We start from the raw sequence: 17,212 nt of genomic DNA, 5'->3' as shown, positions 1-17,212 counted from the left end.
AGGGGGTCAGAGGCTATAGGGTGGGCGGTTTATAGGTGCCCCTCTGTAGGGGTTGAGGCTATAGGGTGTCACCCTATAGAGGCCCGCTATAGGGGTCTGGGCTTGCAGGGGGTCTGCGCTATAGGGGTCAGGGCTATAGGGGTTCGGCCCTATAGGGGTCTGGGTGAAGGTGCCTGGGTGAAGGTGCCTATAGGGGCCCCATAGGGGGGGACGGCATCCCTGGGGCTATAGGGGGAGAGAGCTATAGGAGAAAGGGTCTATAGGGGGAGGCCGTATAGAAGAAGGAGCTGTAGAGGCAGAGAACCCTATAGGGAATCTATAGGGGAAGAAAGGCTGAGGGAGGGTAAGGCTGCCCTAGAGGGAAACCCTATAGGGGAAAGGGGGGGCTATAGGGGATGGGGGGGCTATAGGGGATGGGGGACTATAGGGGATGGGGGAATATAGGGGATGGGGAGCTATAGGGGAAGGGAGTCTATAGGGAAGGGGATCTATAGGGGAAGGGGATCTATAGGGATGGGGATCTATGGGGAAGGGGATCTATAGGGAAGGGGATCTATAGGGGATGGGATCTATAGGGAAGGGGATCTATAGGGAAGGGAGGCTATAGGGGAAGGGGAGCTATAGAGAAGGGGATCTATAGGGGAAGGGGAGCTATAGGGCTGGGATCTATAGGGAAGGGAGGCTATAGGGGAAGGGGAGCTATAGAGAAGGGGATCTATAGGGGAAGGGGAGCTATAGGGCTGGGATCTATAGGGGAAGGGGATCTATAGGGGATGGGATCTATAGGGGATGGGATCTATAGGGAAGGGGATCTATAGGGCTGGGATCTATAGGGGATGGGATCTATAGGGGAAGGGGATCTATAGGGGAAGGGGATCTATAGGGGATGGGATCTATAGGGAAGGGGATCTATAGGGCTGGGATCTATAGGGGATGGGATCTATAGGGGAAGGGGATCTATAGGGGAAGGGGATCTATAGGGCTGGGATCTATAGGGCTGGTTCCGCTATAGGGGGCGGGGGCCTATAGGGGAAGGGCGGCCCTGCCGGGAGCCCTATAGGATGCCCTATAGGAGCCCCTATAGCATCCCCCGGCGGCAGCGCCCCGCCCCCGCCCGCGCGCGCTCACATCCGGCCCCGCCCCCCTCGGCATTGCGAAGCCGCGCGAGGGGGCGTGGCCGCGCGGTGACGTCATCGGCCGCCCCGCCCGCCGCTCTGCAGAGGGAAAGGGGCGGGGGTGGGGACGGTGACGTCATCGCAAAGAGGCCGAATCAGTTTGCCGGATCTTTATTTGGGGAGGGGGGAGGGGGGGGTTGGGGGAAATTCAGGCGGGTTTGGGGGTCGGGGGTCGGGGGGGGGGGGGGTTGGGGGGGGTCCTGCGACGTCACCGGGAGCGTCAGTCCTCTGGGGTGGAAGGGAGGGGGGGAGGGGTAAATAGGGGCTCCAGGCATCTTGCCCCTCCCCCCATAGGGCAACAAGTGACCCTGCCCCTCCCCCCCCATAGGGGACCCAGCCCCCCTTGCCCCTCCCCCCCTGGACCCCCAGCCCCCCCAGCCCCTCCCCCCCAGCACCCCCAGGCCCCAACCCCTCCCCCCACAGGACCCAGCCCCCCTTGCCCCTCCCCCCCCGGACCCCCACCCCCCAGCCCCTCCCCCCCCGCAGGATCCAGCACCCCCAGCCCCTCCCCCCCCAGCACCCCCAGGCCCCAGCCCCTCCCCCTGCAGGACCCAGCCTCCCCTTGCCCCTCCCCCCCCCGGACCCCCACCCCCCCAGCCCCTCCCCCCCCAGCACCCCCAGTCCCCAGCCCCTCCCCCCACAGGACCCCCACCCCCCCAGCCCCTCCCCCCCCAGCACCCCCAGTCCCCAGCCCCTCCCCCCACAGGACCCCCACCCCCCCAGCCCCTCCCTCCCCAGCACCCCCAGTCCCCAGCCCCTCCCCCCACAGGACCCCCACCCCCCCAGCCCCTCCCTCCCCAGCACCCCCAGGCCCCAGCCCCTCCCCCTACAGGACCCCCACCCCCCCAGCCCCTCCCTCCCCAGCACCCCCAGTCCCCAGCCCCTCCCCCCACAGGACCCCCACCCCCCCAGCCCCTCCCTCCCCAGCACCCCCAGGCCCCAGCCCCTCCCCCCGCTGACCGTCGGGGTGGGGGCAGGGCAGGACGTGCAGGCAGGGCCGCGTCTCCACCAGCCGCAGCAGCTGCCCCTCCAGTGGGGCGCAGCGGGGCCGGGCCACCCCCCAGAAGGTGACGTTGATGGGGACGGAGGAACCCACCGGGGTCATCGTGGGCCTGTAGGGGGCGTTGTCAGAGCCGGGGGGGGACCCCCCCCTGCCCCATAGATTCACCCAGGGGTCCCCCTGCCCCATAGAGACCCCGTGGCACCCATAGGTCATGTAGAGACCTGCCTGCCCCATAGATGTCCCCTTGACACTATAGACCTTCCATTGACCCCATAGACCCACCATTGACCCCATAGAACCCCCACTGACCCCATAGACCCCCATTGACCCTATAGACCCACCATTGACCCTATAGAACCCCTATTGAACCTATAGACCCCCCATTGACCCTATAGACCCCCATTGACCTCATAGACCCCCATTGACCCCATAGACCCCCCATTGACCCTATAGAACCCCTGTTGACCCTATAGACCTTCCATTGACCCTACAGAGCCCCCATTGACCCCATAGACCCCCCATTGACCCCATAGAACCCCCACTGACCCCATAGACCCACCATTGACCCTATAGACCCACCACTGACCCTATAGAACCCCCATTGACCCCATAGACCCCCATTGACCCTATAGACCTCCATTGACCCCATAGACCCCCCATTGACCCTATAGAACCCCTGTTGAACCTATAGACCCCCCATTGACCCTACAGAGCCCCCATTGACCCCATAGACCCCCCATTGACCCCATAGAACCCCATTGACCCCATAGACCCCTCATTGACCCTATAGACCCCTCATTGACCCTATAGACCCACCACTGACCCTATAGAACCCCCACTGACCCCATAGACCCCCATTGACCCTATAGACCTCCATTGACCCCATAGACCCCCATTGACCCTATAGACACCCATTGACCCCATAGACCCCCCATTGACCCCATAGACCCCCATGGACCCTATAGACCCCCCATTAATCCTATAGACCTCCATTGACCCTACAGAGCCCCCATTGACCCCATAGACCCACCATTGACCCTATAGACCCACCATTGACCCCACAGACCCACCATTGACCCCATAGACCCACCATTGACCCTATAGACCCACCATTGACCCCATAGACCCCCATTGACCCTACAGAACCCCTATTGACCCTATAGACCCCCATTGACCCCATAGACCCCCATTGACCCTATAGACACCCCCCCCAGCCCCTATACGTACGGGTAGGCGGGGTAGATGGGCTGACACTCCCGGGTGCGGCTACGTGTGGGGCTGGCCCCACACGGCGGGGTGCAGAGTCCCCAGGGGCTCCAGTCCGACCAGTTCCCCGGCACTGGGGGCCCAGGGCAGCATCACCCCACAGCCCCCACCCTATAGGGCGGGGGGGTATGGGGTACCTATGGGAGGGGGGGGAGTCCCTATGGGGGCGGCCATGGGTCACTATGGGTCTCTATGGGGTGGCTATAGGGCAGCTATAGGGCAGTTAGAGAGGACTACTGAGTAGCTATAGGGAGCTATAGGGTGCTATAGGGCTCCACAGGGCCTTATATGGTGCTATAGGGCACCTATAGGGTGCTATAGGGCAGCTACAAGTGCTATAGCGTAGCTATAGGGCGCTATATAGTGTAGCTATAGGGTGTTATAGGGCAGTACAGGGTCTTATAAGGCAACTATAAGCTCTATAGGTTCTGCAAGGTTCCATAGGGCAGCCATAGGATTCTATAGGGCAGCTATAGGGCGCTATAGGGTGCGATAAGGCGACTCTAAGCGCTATAGGGCAGCTATAGGGCGCTATAGGTGCCAGGGGGTCACTCACGCAGGCAGTTTTTGACGTTGTAGCAGGGGCGGAGCTGGATGGTGCCGCCCCCCGGTTCCATGGGGCAGGGGGGTCCCCCCGGCCTGCGCCCCACACATTCCCGCGTCCGTCGTTGCTGCCCCACGGCGGGTTCGCAGCTCACCGGCCCCCACAGCCGCCGCTCGCAGCTGGTCCAGGCGCCCCACGGCCCCCAGTGCTCCACGCCTGGTGGGGGGTGGGGTCATGGGTGGGGCCTGAGCTATGGCCCCTCCCCCCTGACCCACACTTGGGGGGCACCATTGGGGGGTGGGGGTATGGGGTGGGTTCCCCATAGAGGGGGGGAGAGGAAGGAGGGGGAGGGGGGGGTGTAGGGGGTGGGTGCCCCATAGGGAGGGAGGGGCCATGGGGCGCCCTATAGCGAGGGGGCAGGGTCACAGGGCGCCCTATAGGTGCCCCATAGCAGCCGCATGGGTGCCCCGCCCTCTGCAGGCCACGCCCCCTCTGCAGACCACGCCCCCACCCATCTCCCCAGGATGTCTATGCCACGCCCCCTCCCAGACCACGCCCCCTCCCAGACCACGCCCCCTCCCAGACCACGCCCCCTCCCAGACCACGCTCCCAGACCACCCCAGACCACGCCCCCGACCACGCCTCCTCCAGACCACGCCCCCTCCCAGACCACGCCCCCTCCCCAGACCACGCCCCCCCTCACCCGGGCAGGGCCCGTGGGGGCCGCAGACCGCGCGCCGGCTGCTGTTGCCGTGGCAACCGCGCCCCCCGTACCGAGGGGGCGGGTGATCGCAGGCGCGCCTCCACGTGACCACGCCCAGCCCGCACGTCACCGGGCAGGGCGACGCGGCTGACCACGCCCCCCAAGCGCCATCTTCTGCAATGGGAGGGGCGGGGGTCAGGGCCTGTGGCCACGCCCACCCCCCCTCAGGCCCCACCCACACCCCCCCACCCCCCTTACCGGGACAGGGGCGCAGCCCCGGGCAGGGCGCGGTCTCAGTCTCCGCCCCCGGACAGGCGGGGCCGGGCGGTTCCACCGAAGGAGGCGGCGAATCACAACGCCGGCTGCGGCTCCGCCCAGGTGTTGGCCCCGCCCCTCGGCACGTCCCAGCGCAGGCGCCCCACGGGCCCCAGGAACCCCAGGCCCCGCCCACTGCGGGGGGAGGAGCCACGGGGAGGGAGTCAGCGTCGCCTTCGCCCCGCCCCCCGCCCCGCCCCCTTCCCCCCCCCTCACCGGGACACGTGGGCGTCTTCCCTTGGCACTTCCGGGTTTCTTGGGCCACGCCCGGGCCACACCCACCGCCGCAGCGGGGGGCGGGGTCAGCGCAGTTCCGGCTCCGCCCCTCGGTCCCCTCCCCGCACGACACCGAGCAGCCGGCCCAGGGGGCCCAGGGGCTCCACCCCCCCGGCTCTAGGGCAAAGGGCAGGGGGCACCGGGGGGAGGGGGGGTCACCACATGGTCCCCACGTGTCCCCCCACGGGCCCCCCCACCCCCCTCATCCCCCCAATGTCCCCAGTGTCCCCCCACATCCCCCCGTGTCCCCCCAAGTCCCCATGTCCCCATCCCCCCATCCCCCCCATATCCCCCCCGTGTCCCCCCCCATGTCCCCCCATGTCCCCTGTCCCCCCCATCCCCCCATGTCCCCTGTCCCCCCCATCCCCCCCGTGTCCCCCCCCATGTCCCCCCATGTCCCCATGTCCCCTGTCCCCCCCATCCCCCCATCCCCCCATCCCCCCCGTGTCCCCCCCCATGTCCCCATCCCCCCATCCCCCCCCTATCCCCCCGTGTCCCCCCCCATGTCCCCCCATCCCCCCATGTCCCCTGTCCCCCCCATCCCCCCATCCCCCCCGTGTCCCCCCCCATGTCCCCATCCCCCCATCCCCCCTGTCCCCCCCTGTCCCCCCCCGTCCCCCCCCGTGTCCCACCGGGGCAGCAGGGCAGGTGACAGACTCGCAGCTCCCACTCCCTCCTGTCCCCGCCCCCCCCGGGGCTCCGGCTCCGGCCCCGCCGCTGGGTGCCCTCCCCACACGTCACCGAGCAGCTGCTCCACGGCGCCCACGGGCCCCACGCGCCCTGTCTGGGGACACGCACCCATGGCACCCGGGCACCCATGGCACCCATGGCACCCATGGCACCCAATGGCACCCAATGGGCACCCAATGGGCACCCAGGTATCCATGGCACCCAATGGCACCCAATGGGCACCCAGGGCACCCATGGCACCCAGGTATCCATGGCACCCAATGGGCACCCAATGGCACCTGGGGCACCCATGGCACCCATGGCACCCAATGGGCACCCAATGGGCACCCAGGTATCCATGGCACCCAATGGCACCCAATGGGCACCCAGGGCACCCATGGCACCCAGGTATCCATGGAACCCAATGGCACCCATGGCACCCGGGCACCCAATGGGCACCCAATGGCACCCATGTATCCATGGCACCCAATGGCACCCGGGGCACCCAGGGCACCCAGGGCACCCATGGCACCCAATGGGCACCCAATGGGCACCCAATGGCACCCAGGCACCCAATGGCACCCATGGCACCCGGGGCACCCAATGGCACCCAATGGCACCCAATGGCACCTGGGGCACCCATGGCACCCGGGGCACCCAATGGCACCCAATGGCACCCAGTGGCACCCAGGCACCCAATGGCACCCAGGTATCCATGGCACCCATGGCACCTGGGGCACCCAATTGCACCCGTGGCACCCAGACACCCAATGGCACCCATGGCACCATGGGACCCAGTGGCACCCAATGGCACCCAATGGCACCCAATGGCACCCAATGGCACCCAGACACCCATGGCACTGGGGCACCCATAGCACCCAATGGCACCCAGTGTCACCCGGTGTCACCCGGCGTCACCCGGCGTCACCCGGCATAAAGGCACAGGTGGGGCTGGAGTGGGCGGGGCATGGGCCGTGGGCGGGGCTTTGGGTGGGTGTGGCCTCCAGGCAGGCGGGGCTTAAGGGGATTGGTGAGGCTGGGAGTGGGCGGGGCTTAGTGGGGGTGGGTGGGGCTTGGGCTGTGGGCGGGGCCGTGGGGTGGGCGTGGCCTGAGGTGGGCGGTGCTGACCGGCAGGTGTGGCAGTGGCTGTGGGGGCGGAGCTTGTAGCCATAGGCGGGGTTGAGGCAGCAGTCGTCCAATGGGACGGGCTCATCGCCCAGCTGCTCGGTGCAGGCCCCGCCTCCCCCTTCCTCCTCCAATCGGGCGAAGCACCACACGGGCGTGGGGGCTGGGGGGGCGGGGCCATGGGGGGGTCACGTGGGGTCACCCTCCCCAGTGCTCCCCAGTGCCCCCAGCCAGCCCCTCCCAGTTCTCCCAGTATCCCCCAGCTCCTCCCAGTCCCTCCCAGTGCTCCCAGTTCCCCAAGTCCCCAGCCACCCCCAGTGCTCCCAGTCCCCCCAGTTTCCCCAGTGCCCCTTAACCCCCTACTTCCCCCACCCCCCAGCAATCCCAGTGCCTCCCAGTATCCCCCCAGTGCCTCCCAGTATCCCCTCCCCAGTGCCCCCCCAGTATATCCCAGTGCTCCCAGTATGCCCCAGTGCCCCCCAGTGCTCCCAGTATCCCCCCAGTGCCCCCCAGTGCTCCCCAGTATCCCCCCCCAGTGCTCCCAGTACAGCCCAGTGCTCCCAGTATGACCCAGTATCCCCCCAGTGCCCCCCAGTACCCCCCCCCAGTGCTCCCAGTGCCCCCCCAGTATATCCCAGTGCTCCCAGTATGCCCCCCCAGTGCCTCCTAGTACGCCCCAGTGCCTCCCAGTATCACCCTGCTGCCTCCCAGGGCCTCCCAGTCCCTCCCAGTATCCCCCCAGTGCCTCCCCAGTGCCCACCAGTCCTCTCCCAGTGCCCCCCAGTGCTCCCCAGTCCCCTCCCAGTCCCTCCCAGTTCCTCCCAGTGCCCCCCAGTGACCTTCCAGTGACCCCCCAGTCCCTCCCAGTTCCCTCCAGTCCCTCCCAGTATCCCCCCAGTGCCTCCCCAGTGCCCATCAGTCCCCTCCCAGTGCTGCTCAGTGCTCCCCAGTCCCTCCCAGTAACCCCCCAGTGCCCCCCAGTCCCTCCCAGTGCCCCCGTAGTGCCCTCTAGTCCCTTCCCAGTGCCTCTCGGTGCTCCCCACTCCCTCCCAGTGCCCCCCAGTCCCTTCCCAGTGCCCCCCACTCCCTCCCAGTGCCCTGCAGTGCCCTCCCAATGGCCCCCAGTCTCTTCCCAGTGCCCTCCAGTGACCTTCCAGTGGCCCCCCAGTCCCTCCCAGTTCCCTCCAGTCCCTCCCAGTATCCCCCCAGTGCCTCCCCAGTGCCACCCAGTGCTCTCCAGTCCCCTCCCAGTCCCCTCCTAGTAACCCCCCAGTGCCCCCCAGTCCCTCCCAGTGCCCCCCAGTCTCTTCCCAGTGGCCCCCAGTGACCTCCCAGTGGCCCCCAGTCCCTCCCAGTCCTCTCCAGTCCCTTCCCAGTGCCCCCCAGTGTCCTCCCAGTGCCTCCCAGTCCCTCCTGGTGCCCTCCAGTGACCTCCCAGTGGCTCCCCAGTCCCTCCCAGTTCCCTCCAGTCCCTCCTAGTATCCCCCCAGTGCCTCCCCAGTGCCCACCAGTCCCTTCCCAGTGCCTCCCAGTGCTCCCCAGTCCCCTCCCAGTCCCCTCCCAGTAACCCCCCAGTGCCCCCCAGTGCCCCCCAGTCCCTCCCAGTTCCCTCCAGTCCCTCCCAGTATTCCCCCAGTGCCTCCCCAGTGCCCACCAGTCCCTTCCCAGTGCCGCCCAGTGCTCCCCAGTCCCCTCCCAGTCCCCTCCTAGCAACCCCCCAGTGCCCCCCAGTCCCTCCCAGTGGCCCCCAGTGACCTCCCAGTGCCCCCCAGTGACCTCCCAGTGGCTCCCCAGTCCCACCCAGTTCCCTCCAGTCCCTCCCAGTATCCCCCTAGTACCCCCTAGTGCTCCCAACTCCCTTCCCAGTCCCCTCCCAGTGCTCCCAGTACCGGCTGGGACCACCACTGCGGTGCAGAGCAGCGGCACGAGCAGCCCCGCGAGCGCCATTGGGGGAGGGGGGAGGGGGGAACACCCTGCCCCTCCCCCCCCCCCGGATTTCTGGGTCCCTCCAGGCCAAGGGGAAGTGGGGGGAGGGGCGGGGGGGGCCACACCCCACCCACAGGAAGACACCCTGCCCCTCCCCCCTCCCCTCCCCCAATTCCAGCCCCAAATTCCTTTTTTTTTTTTTAACCCATTTATTTAAAAAAAAAAAAAAAAAGCCACAAAAACCCCCCAAACCCACCCCAAAAAAAAACCCCGCGGGGAGGGGGGCGGGGCCACGCGGCGAGGCCCCGCCCCCCGGGTGCCACGGAGAGGGGGGGGCGGGCAATGCCCTTATTTGGGCATGCCCCGCGAGGGGGGGCGTGGCCTGGCGAGGGGCGTGGCCGGGAGGGGGCGGGGCGTGGCCGGGAGGGGGCGGGGCGTGGCCGGGAGGGGGCGGGGCGTCCTCAGGGGCCTTCGCTGAAACGCGTCACCGTCGTGGGGCGGGGCCGGGGCGGGGCCTGGGCAGGGGGCGGGGCGTCAGGCTGGGCCCCCCCGCCCCCACGTGGCCCCCCCACCCCACCCGTGTCTCCCCCCCCCAGCACCCATGGGTGCCCCCCAGTCCCCAGATCCCCTCCCCACACCCATGGGTGCCCCCTACCCCCAATGCCCCCCCCATACCCACACATGCCCCAAGAACCCCCCAGCACCCATGGGTGCCCCCCAGTCCCCAGATCCCCCCCCCAGCACCCATGGGTGCCCCCTACCCCCCACACTCCCTCCACCCCCACCCATCTCCATGCCCTCCCCAACACCCATGGGTGCCCCCCCACCACCACTCAGCACCCATGGGTGCCTCCCAGTCCCCAGATCCCCCCCCCAGCACCCATGGGTGCCCCCTACCCCCCACGCTCCCTCCACCCCCACCCATCTCCATGCCCTCCCCAACACCCATGGGTGCCCCCCCCCACCACCCAGCACCCATGGGTGCCCCCCAGTCCCCAAATCCCACTCAGCACCCATGGGTGCCCCCACCCCTGCCCCTCCCTGTCGTCCCCCCCCCGTGTCCCCTCCATCCCCCCACCCCCCCCGCTCCCCCCACCCCTGTCCCCCCATCCCCCCCGTGTCCCCCCCCCGTGTCCCCCCCCTTATCCCTGTCCCCCCCCCCACTCCCCCCCCTCCGTGTCCCCCCCCCCGTGTCCCCCCCCCTCCCCCCCACCCGTGTCCCCCTCCCCACCCCCACCCGTGTCCCCCCTGACCTGGTGCCGCCGCCGCCCCCCCCTCTCCGTCCCGGCGGGGCCCGGCAGCGCGCGGCTTCCCGGGGGGGGGTCACGGGGGAGGGGCCGCTCCGCTGCCCTGCGGCACCCACCCGCCGTCACGCGGGGGCGCCCACGGCACCCAGCACCCACCCGTGACACCCCCGGCACCCCCCCAGCACCCACTTTTGGGGTTCGCTGCCCCCCCCAGCCCCCACTTTTGGGGTCACCCCCCCCCCCCAGCCCCCACTTTTGAGGTTCGCTGCCCCCCCCCAGCCCCCAGTTTTGGGCCCCCCCCAGCCGGGGCACCCCTGGGTGGGGGTTGGGTGCCGGGCGCTCACCCGAGGGTGGGGGGGGGCCCCCCAAATTTGCGCCGCTTGGGCTCGGGGGGGTCGGGGCCCCCCTGCTTCTCCCGCCGCTCGGCCGCACGGTCCCGGTACTTCATCTGGGGGGGGGGGGGGCAGCACCCATGGGTGCCCTCAGCACCCCCAGGGATCACACAGCACCCATGGGTGCCCCCCAGCCGCCAGGGTGCCCCAAAATCTCCCCTCAGCCCCCATGGGTGTCCCCCATGTCCCCCCGCACCCATGGGTGCCCCAAGAGCCCCCCAGCACCTATGGGTGCCCCCTACCCCCTGCACCCCCTCCACCCCCACCCACCTCCATGCCCCCCCAACACCCATGGGTGCCCCCCAGTCCCCCAATCCCACCCAGCACCCATGGGTGCCCCCCAGTCCCCAGATCCCCTCCCCACACCCATGGGTGCCCCTACCCCCAATGCCCCCCTCCAGCACCCACGGGTGCCCCCCCATGTCGTTCCCCCCCCGTACCCACACATGCCCCAAGAGCCCCCCCAACACCCATGGGTGCCCCCACCACCACCCAGCACCCATGGGTGCCCCCCAGTCCCCAAATCCCCCCCCCAGCACCCATGGGTGCCCCCTACCCCCTGCACTCCCTCCACCCCCACCCACCTCCATGTGTGTCCCCCTGCACCCATGGGTGCCCCCCAGTCCCCAGATCCCCTCCCCACACCCATGGGTGCCCCTACCCCCAATGCCCCCCTCCAGCACCCATGGGTGCCCCCCCATGTCTCCCCCCCCCCGCACCCACACATGCCCCAAGAGCCCCCCAACACCCATGGGTGCCCCCTACCCCCCGCGCTCCCTCCACCCCCACCCACCTCCATGTGTCCCCAGCACCCATGGGTGCCCCCCAGTCCCCAGATCCCCCCCAGCACCCATGGGTGCCCCCCAGTCCCCAGATCCCCCCCAGCACCCATGGGTGCCCCCACCCACCTCCATGTCCCCCCGGTCCAGCCCCTCGGGGGGGGGCGGGTGGCTCCGGCGCTGCAGCTCCAGGTTTTGCTGGGGGGGGGGAACCCCAAAAATCTCAGGGGGACCCCAAAGCTCCCTCAAAGAGCCCCCAGCACCCCAGGGGGGGTCCCCGACATCTGGGGGGTCCCCAAAATTCGAGGGGGGTCCCCAAGATCTCAGGGGGGTCCCCAAGATCCCAGGGGGGTCCCCCAAAACCCCCTTAAAGACCCCCAATGACCCCTGAAGCAGCCTCAGCACCCCATGGGGGGGGTTCCCCAAGATCTCAGGGGGGTCCCCCAAACTTCAAGGGGGGTCCCCAAGATTTCAGGGGGTCCCCAAAACCTCCAGGGGCACCCCAACATCCCGGGGGGGTCCCCCAAAACCCCCTTAAAGACCCCCAATGACCCCTGAAGCAGCCTCACCACCCCACGGGGGGGGTTCCCCAAGATCTCAGGGGGGGTCCCCGACATCTAGGGGGGTCCCCCAAACTTCGAGGGGGGTCCCCAAGATCTCAGGGGGGTCCCCAAGATCCCAGGGGGGTCCCCCGAAACCCCCTTAAAGACCCCAAATAGCCCTTGAAGCGACATGAGCGCCCCATGGGGGGGGTTCCCCAAGATCTCAGGGGGGGTCCCCAAAATCTCAGGGGGTCCCCAAGATTTCAGGGGGTCCCCAAAACCTCCAGGGGCACCCCAACATCCCAGGGGGGGTCCCCCAAAACCCCCTTAAAGACCCCCAATGACCCCCGAAGCAGCCTCAGCACCCCACGGGGGGGGTTCCCCAAGATCTCGGGGGGGGGAGGGGGTCCCCCCAAACATTCGAGGCGTCGCGGGTGATTTTCGGGGGGTACCTTGTGGAGCCCCGAGAGCTGCTGGTGGCGCAGCAGGGCCTCCTTGCTGGGGAACTGGCGGCGGCAGAGCAGGCAGGCCAGCTTGTGCCAGTCGGTCAGGGGCTCCCCGGGGCGCTCGGGGCCGCGCTCCCCCTCTTCCTCGCTCTCGCTCTCCCCGCTGTAAGCGGCCACCAGCCCCCGCGGGGGGCTCTGGGGTGGGGGGGGAGCACCCATGGGTGGGGGGGGAAGGGAGAGGGGGAGGGGAGGGGGGAGGGAGAGGAGGAGGGGGATGGGGGGGCACCCATGGGTGGGGGGGAAAGGGAGAGGGGGAGGGGAGGGGGGAGTGAAGGGGGGTGGGGGGGTAAAGGGGGGTAAAGGGGGGGGTGGGGACCCGGGGGGGGAGCACCCATGGGTGGGGGGGGAAGGGAGAGGGGGAGGGGGGGGGGAGGGGGAGGAGGAGGAGGATGGGGGGGTAAAGGGGGGGACCCAGGGGTGGGGGGGGAAAGGGAGGGGAGAGGGGAGTGGGGAGGTAAAGGGGGGGTAAAGGGGGGAGCCGGGGGTGGGGGGGGCACCCATGGGTGGGGAGAAAGGGAGGGGAGGAGGGGAGGGGGGAGGGAGAGGAGGAGGGGGATGGGGGGGCACCCATGGGTGGGGGGGGAAGGGAGAGGGGGAGGGGAGGGGGGAGGGAGAGGAGGAGGGGGATGGGGGGGCACCCATGGGTGGGGGGGAAAGGGACGGGAGAGGGGGGTGGGGGGGTAAAGGGGGGGGTGGGGGGGCACCCATGGGTGGGGGGAAAGGGAGGGGAGGAGGGGAGGGGGAGGAGGAGGGGGGGGGTAAAGGGGGGGACCGGGGGTGGGGGGGGTAGGTGGGATTGGGGGGGGGGGGGGGAAGAGGAGGAGGGGAATGGGGGGGCACCCATGGGTGGGGGGGAAAGGGAGGGGAGAGGGGGGTGGGGGGGTAAAGGGGAGGTAAAGGGGGGGTGGGGGGGAGCCAGGGGTGGGGGGGCACCCATGGGTGGGGGGAAAGGGAGGGGAGGAGGGGAGGGGGGAGGGAGAGGAGGAGGGGGATGGGGGGGCACCCATGGGTGGGGGGGAAAGCGGGAGTTAGCCAGGATTGGGGGGGAGGAAGAGGAGGAGGGGGATGGGGGGGTAAAGAGGGGTGGGGGGGACCCGGGGGTGGGGGGGGCACCCATGGGTGGGGGGAGGGGGGAGCTGGGGGGAGCTGGGGGGGAGGGGGGAGGGAGAGGGGGAGGAGGGATGGGGGGGGCAAAAGAGGGGGTGGGGGGGTCTGGGGGGGGCACCCATGGGTGGGGGGTTAGGCAGGATTGGGGGGGGAGGAGGAAGAGGAGGAGGGGGATGGGGGGGCACCCAGGGGGGGGGGGGCACCCAAGGGTCCAGGTGGGGCACCCAGGGGTGGGGGGGGACACCCAGGGGAACAGGGGGGGCATGGGGGTCTGGGGGGGGCACCCATGGGCGGGGGGGAGCCAGGGGGGAGCCAGGAGCGGGGGGGGGGGGGGGAGGAAGAGGAGAAAGGGGATGGGGGGGGCACCCAGGGGTCTGGGGGGGCACCCAGGGGTCCAGGGGGGCACCCAGGGGTGGGGGCACCCACAGCACCCAGGGGTCCGGGCTCACCAGCCGCTCGTCGCTCACCAGCTTGGGCAGCTCCACGGGTGGGTGCTGCCGCTCGGCCAGAGCACCCTGGGGGGGGGGGGTGTCAGGGGGGCACCCATGGGTGCTGGGGGCGGGGGGGCTTGTTGCAGCCCCACAGCGGCCACAGCGCTGCTGTGTTGTACTCAGCTGCCAGCACCCACAGCCCCCCACAGCCCCCCACAGCACCCTATAGCACCCTATAGCACCCTATAGCACCCTATAGCACCCATAGCCCCCCCACAGCACCCACAGCCCCCCACAGCACCCTATAGCACCCATAGCCCCCCCACAGCACCCACAGCCCCCCATAGCACCCTATAACACCCTATAGCACCCTATAGCACCCATCCCCACCCCACAGCACCCACAGCCCCCCACAGCACCCTATAGCACCCATAGCCCCCCCACAGCACCCACAGCCCCCCATAACACCCTATAGCACCCTATAGCACCCTATAGCACCCATCCCCACCCCACAGCACCCACAGCCCCCCACAGCACCCTATAGCACCCATAGCCTCCCCACAGCACCCACAGCCCCCCATAGCACCCTATAGCACCCTATAGCACCCTATAGCACCCATCCCCACCCCACAGCACCCACAGCCCCCCACAGCACCCTATAGCACCCGTAGCCCCCCCACAGCACCCAGAGCCCCCCATAACACCCTATAGCACCCTATAGCACCCTATAGCACCCATCCCCACCCCACAGCACCCACAGCCCCCCACAGCACCTTATAGCACCCATAGCCCCCCCACAGCACCCACAGCCCCCCATAGCACCCTATAGCACCCATCCCCACCCCATAGCACCCACAACCCCCCATAGCACCCATCCCCACCCCATAGCACCCACAACCCCCCATAGCACCCATCCCCACCCCATAGCACCCATACCCACCCCACACCACCCACAGCCTCCCATAGCACTCACACCCACCCCATAGCACCCACAACCCTCTATAACACCCACAGCCCCCCATAGCACCCTTCCCCACCCCATAGCACCCATCCCCACCCTACACCACCCACAACCCCCCATAACACCCACAGCCCCCTAGAGCACCCATACCCACCCCATAGCACCCACAGCCCCCCATGGCACCCCATAGCACCCATACCCACCCCATAGCACCCATACCCACCCTACACCACCCACAACCCCCCATAACACCCACAGCCCCCCATGGCACCCCATAGCACCCATCCCCACCCCATAGCACCCACAACCCCCCATACCCACCCCATAGCACCCATCCCCACCCCACAGCACCCACAGCCCCCCACGGCACCCCATAGCACCCATCCCCACCCCATAGCACCCATCCCCACCCCACAGCACCCACAGCCCCCCACGGCACCCCATAGCACCCATCCCCACCCCACAGCACCCACAGCCCCCCCGTAACACCCCCAGCCCTCTACACCCCCCCATAACCCCCCGCAACCCCATAGCACCCCTCCCCCCCACACACCCTTCGCACCCCTACCCCCTCTCACCCCCACCCCCCAGCACCCATGGGTGCCACCTTCTTCTCCAAGATGGCGTAACCGGCGTCGGCGGCGGCCGCCTCGCGCCTCTCGTCCTCGCGGGGGGGTGGGGGGGGGCCCGGCGCTGCGCCCGCTCTCCCGCTGCTTGTTCAGGCTGCGCGCCCACCGCTCCATGTCCTTGGCGATCTGGGCACCCATGGGTGCTGTTAGGGTGGGGGGAGGGGGGTGGGGGGACACGCAGCACCCGTGGGGGGGGTATTGGGGTTTACGGGGACCCGCGGGGTGGGGTTGGAGCGGAGGGAGATGGGGGGGTGCTGGGGTCTGTGAGCACCCGTGGGTGCTATTGGGATGGAGGGGGACCTGTGGGTGCTGTTGGGGGTCTGTGAGCGCCCATGGGTGCTATTGGGATGGAGAGGGACCCGTGGGTGCTATTGAGGTCTGTGAGCACCCATGGGTGCTACTGGGATGGAGAGGGACCCATGGGTGCTATTGAGGACCCACGGGTGCTCTTGGGGTCTATGGAGACCTATGGGTGCTATTGGGGGTCTGTGAGCACCCATGGGTGCTATCGGGATCTATGGAGACCTATGGGTACTATTGGGGTCCATGAACACCCATGGGTGCTACTGGAGTCTATGAACACCCATGGGTGCCATTGAGACCCTATGGGTACTACCAGAGCCCACGAGCACCCACGGGTGCTATCGGGGTCTATGAACACCCACGGGTGCCATTGAGACCCTATGGGTACTACCAGAGCCTGTGAGCACCCATGGGTGCTATTGGGGTCTATGAACACCCATGGGTGCCATTGGGGTCCGTGAGCACCCATGGGTGCTAACAAGATCTTTGAGCACCCACGGGTGCTATCGGGGTCTATGAACACCCATGGGTGCCATCGGGGTCCGTGAGCACCCATGGGTGCTAACAAGATCTATGAACACCCACGGGTGCTATCGGGGTCTACGAACACCCATGGGCGCCATCGAGACCCCACGGGTACTACCAGAGCCCGTGAGCACCCACGGGCGCCATCGGGGCCTATGAGCACCCATGGGTGCTAACAAAACCCTACAACCACCCTTACCGTCCAGGAGCACCCACGGGTGCCCTCCCCACCCACCCCCCCACCCAAGGGTGCTGGTACGGGTCAGCGGGCGCAGGGGGGTGCCCCACAGAGCCCTTCCCCCCCCCCCCCCCGGGGTGGGGTCCCGTTAGGGCCGGGTGCCGGCGAGGGTAGCACCCATGGGTGCTGACCTGTTGAGCCGTCTTCGTCTTGTGCTTCTCCTTCTTGTCCTTGGGCTCTTTGGGGGGGCCGGGGGGACCCGGGGGGCCGGGGGGGGGTTCGGCGGGGGGGGCCGCCAGGTAGGTGCGACGCTCCCCGTCCCAGTACAGGTACTGCCCCGCCCCCGCGTCGTAGTAGTACTGGGTGGGGGTCAGGGTGGGGGTCAGGGTGGGGGTCGGGGGGGGGGGTCGGGGGGGGGGTCGGGGGGGGGGAGAGGCTGGAACCCAAAATTGTGTCGTCCCCCACCCGGGGAGGTTGAAATTGAGCCCCGAACCCCCAAAATTGAGCCCCCGCACCCCCAAAAAAAGGGGCCTGGGACCCCAAAAGTGGCCCCAAGGACCCCAAAATAGGGGTGCGGCACCCCAAAATTGAGCCCCCGCACCCCCAAAAA

The 17,212-nt window shown here is 68.7% G+C and overlaps 2 protein-coding genes across 4 annotated transcripts in view; both read right to left on the bottom strand.

The window, feature by feature from the left end:
* Positions 1–1,277: 1,277 nt before the first annotated feature.
* Positions 1,278–9,098, bottom strand: CFP (complement factor properdin). 3 transcript variants are annotated; one of them, XM_054808636.1, is made up of 10 exons: positions 8,966–9,098; positions 7,080–7,239; positions 5,915–6,066; positions 5,223–5,399; positions 4,950–5,141; positions 4,692–4,865; positions 4,001–4,204; positions 3,406–3,517; positions 2,136–2,287; positions 1,278–1,403 (listed from the first exon to the last, which is right to left on the bottom strand). In XM_054808636.1, the coding sequence occupies exons 1-10, from the start codon at positions 9,021–9,023 to the stop codon at positions 1,396–1,398; spliced, it is 1,389 nt and encodes a 462-aa protein (XP_054664611.1). In that variant the 5' UTR covers positions 9,024–9,098; the 3' UTR covers positions 1,278–1,395. The 3 variants fall into 3 exon arrangements, with proteins under 3 accessions (XP_054664611.1, XP_054664612.1, XP_054664613.1); XM_054808637.1 differs by lacking the exon at positions 4,692–4,865; XM_054808638.1 differs by lacking the exon at positions 1,278–1,403 and having other exon boundaries at positions 2,147–2,287; positions 4,763–4,865.
* Positions 9,099–9,395: 297 nt separating this feature from the next.
* RBM10 (RNA binding motif protein 10) overlaps positions 9,396–17,212 on the bottom strand; it is a 29,721-nt gene continuing 21,904 nt past the window's right edge. The window contains 9 exon segments of the mRNA XM_054808634.1: positions 9,396–9,517; positions 10,256–10,352; positions 10,594–10,697; positions 11,550–11,618; positions 12,415–12,603; positions 14,025–14,090; positions 15,575–15,638; positions 15,640–15,722; positions 16,794–16,961. Of these exon segments, the coding sequence (XP_054664609.1) occupies positions 9,464–9,517; positions 10,256–10,352; positions 10,594–10,697; positions 11,550–11,618; positions 12,415–12,603; positions 14,025–14,090; positions 15,575–15,638; positions 15,640–15,722; positions 16,794–16,961 (894 nt within the window). The 3' untranslated portion in view covers positions 9,396–9,463.

This window comes from Grus americana, chromosome 38 (genome assembly GCF_028858705.1).
Source record: "Grus americana isolate bGruAme1 chromosome 38, bGruAme1.mat, whole genome shotgun sequence".
Classification (NCBI taxonomy): Eukaryota; Metazoa; Chordata; class Aves; order Gruiformes; family Gruidae; genus Grus; species Grus americana.
This window is presented reverse-complemented; position numbering and strand designations above follow the sequence as displayed.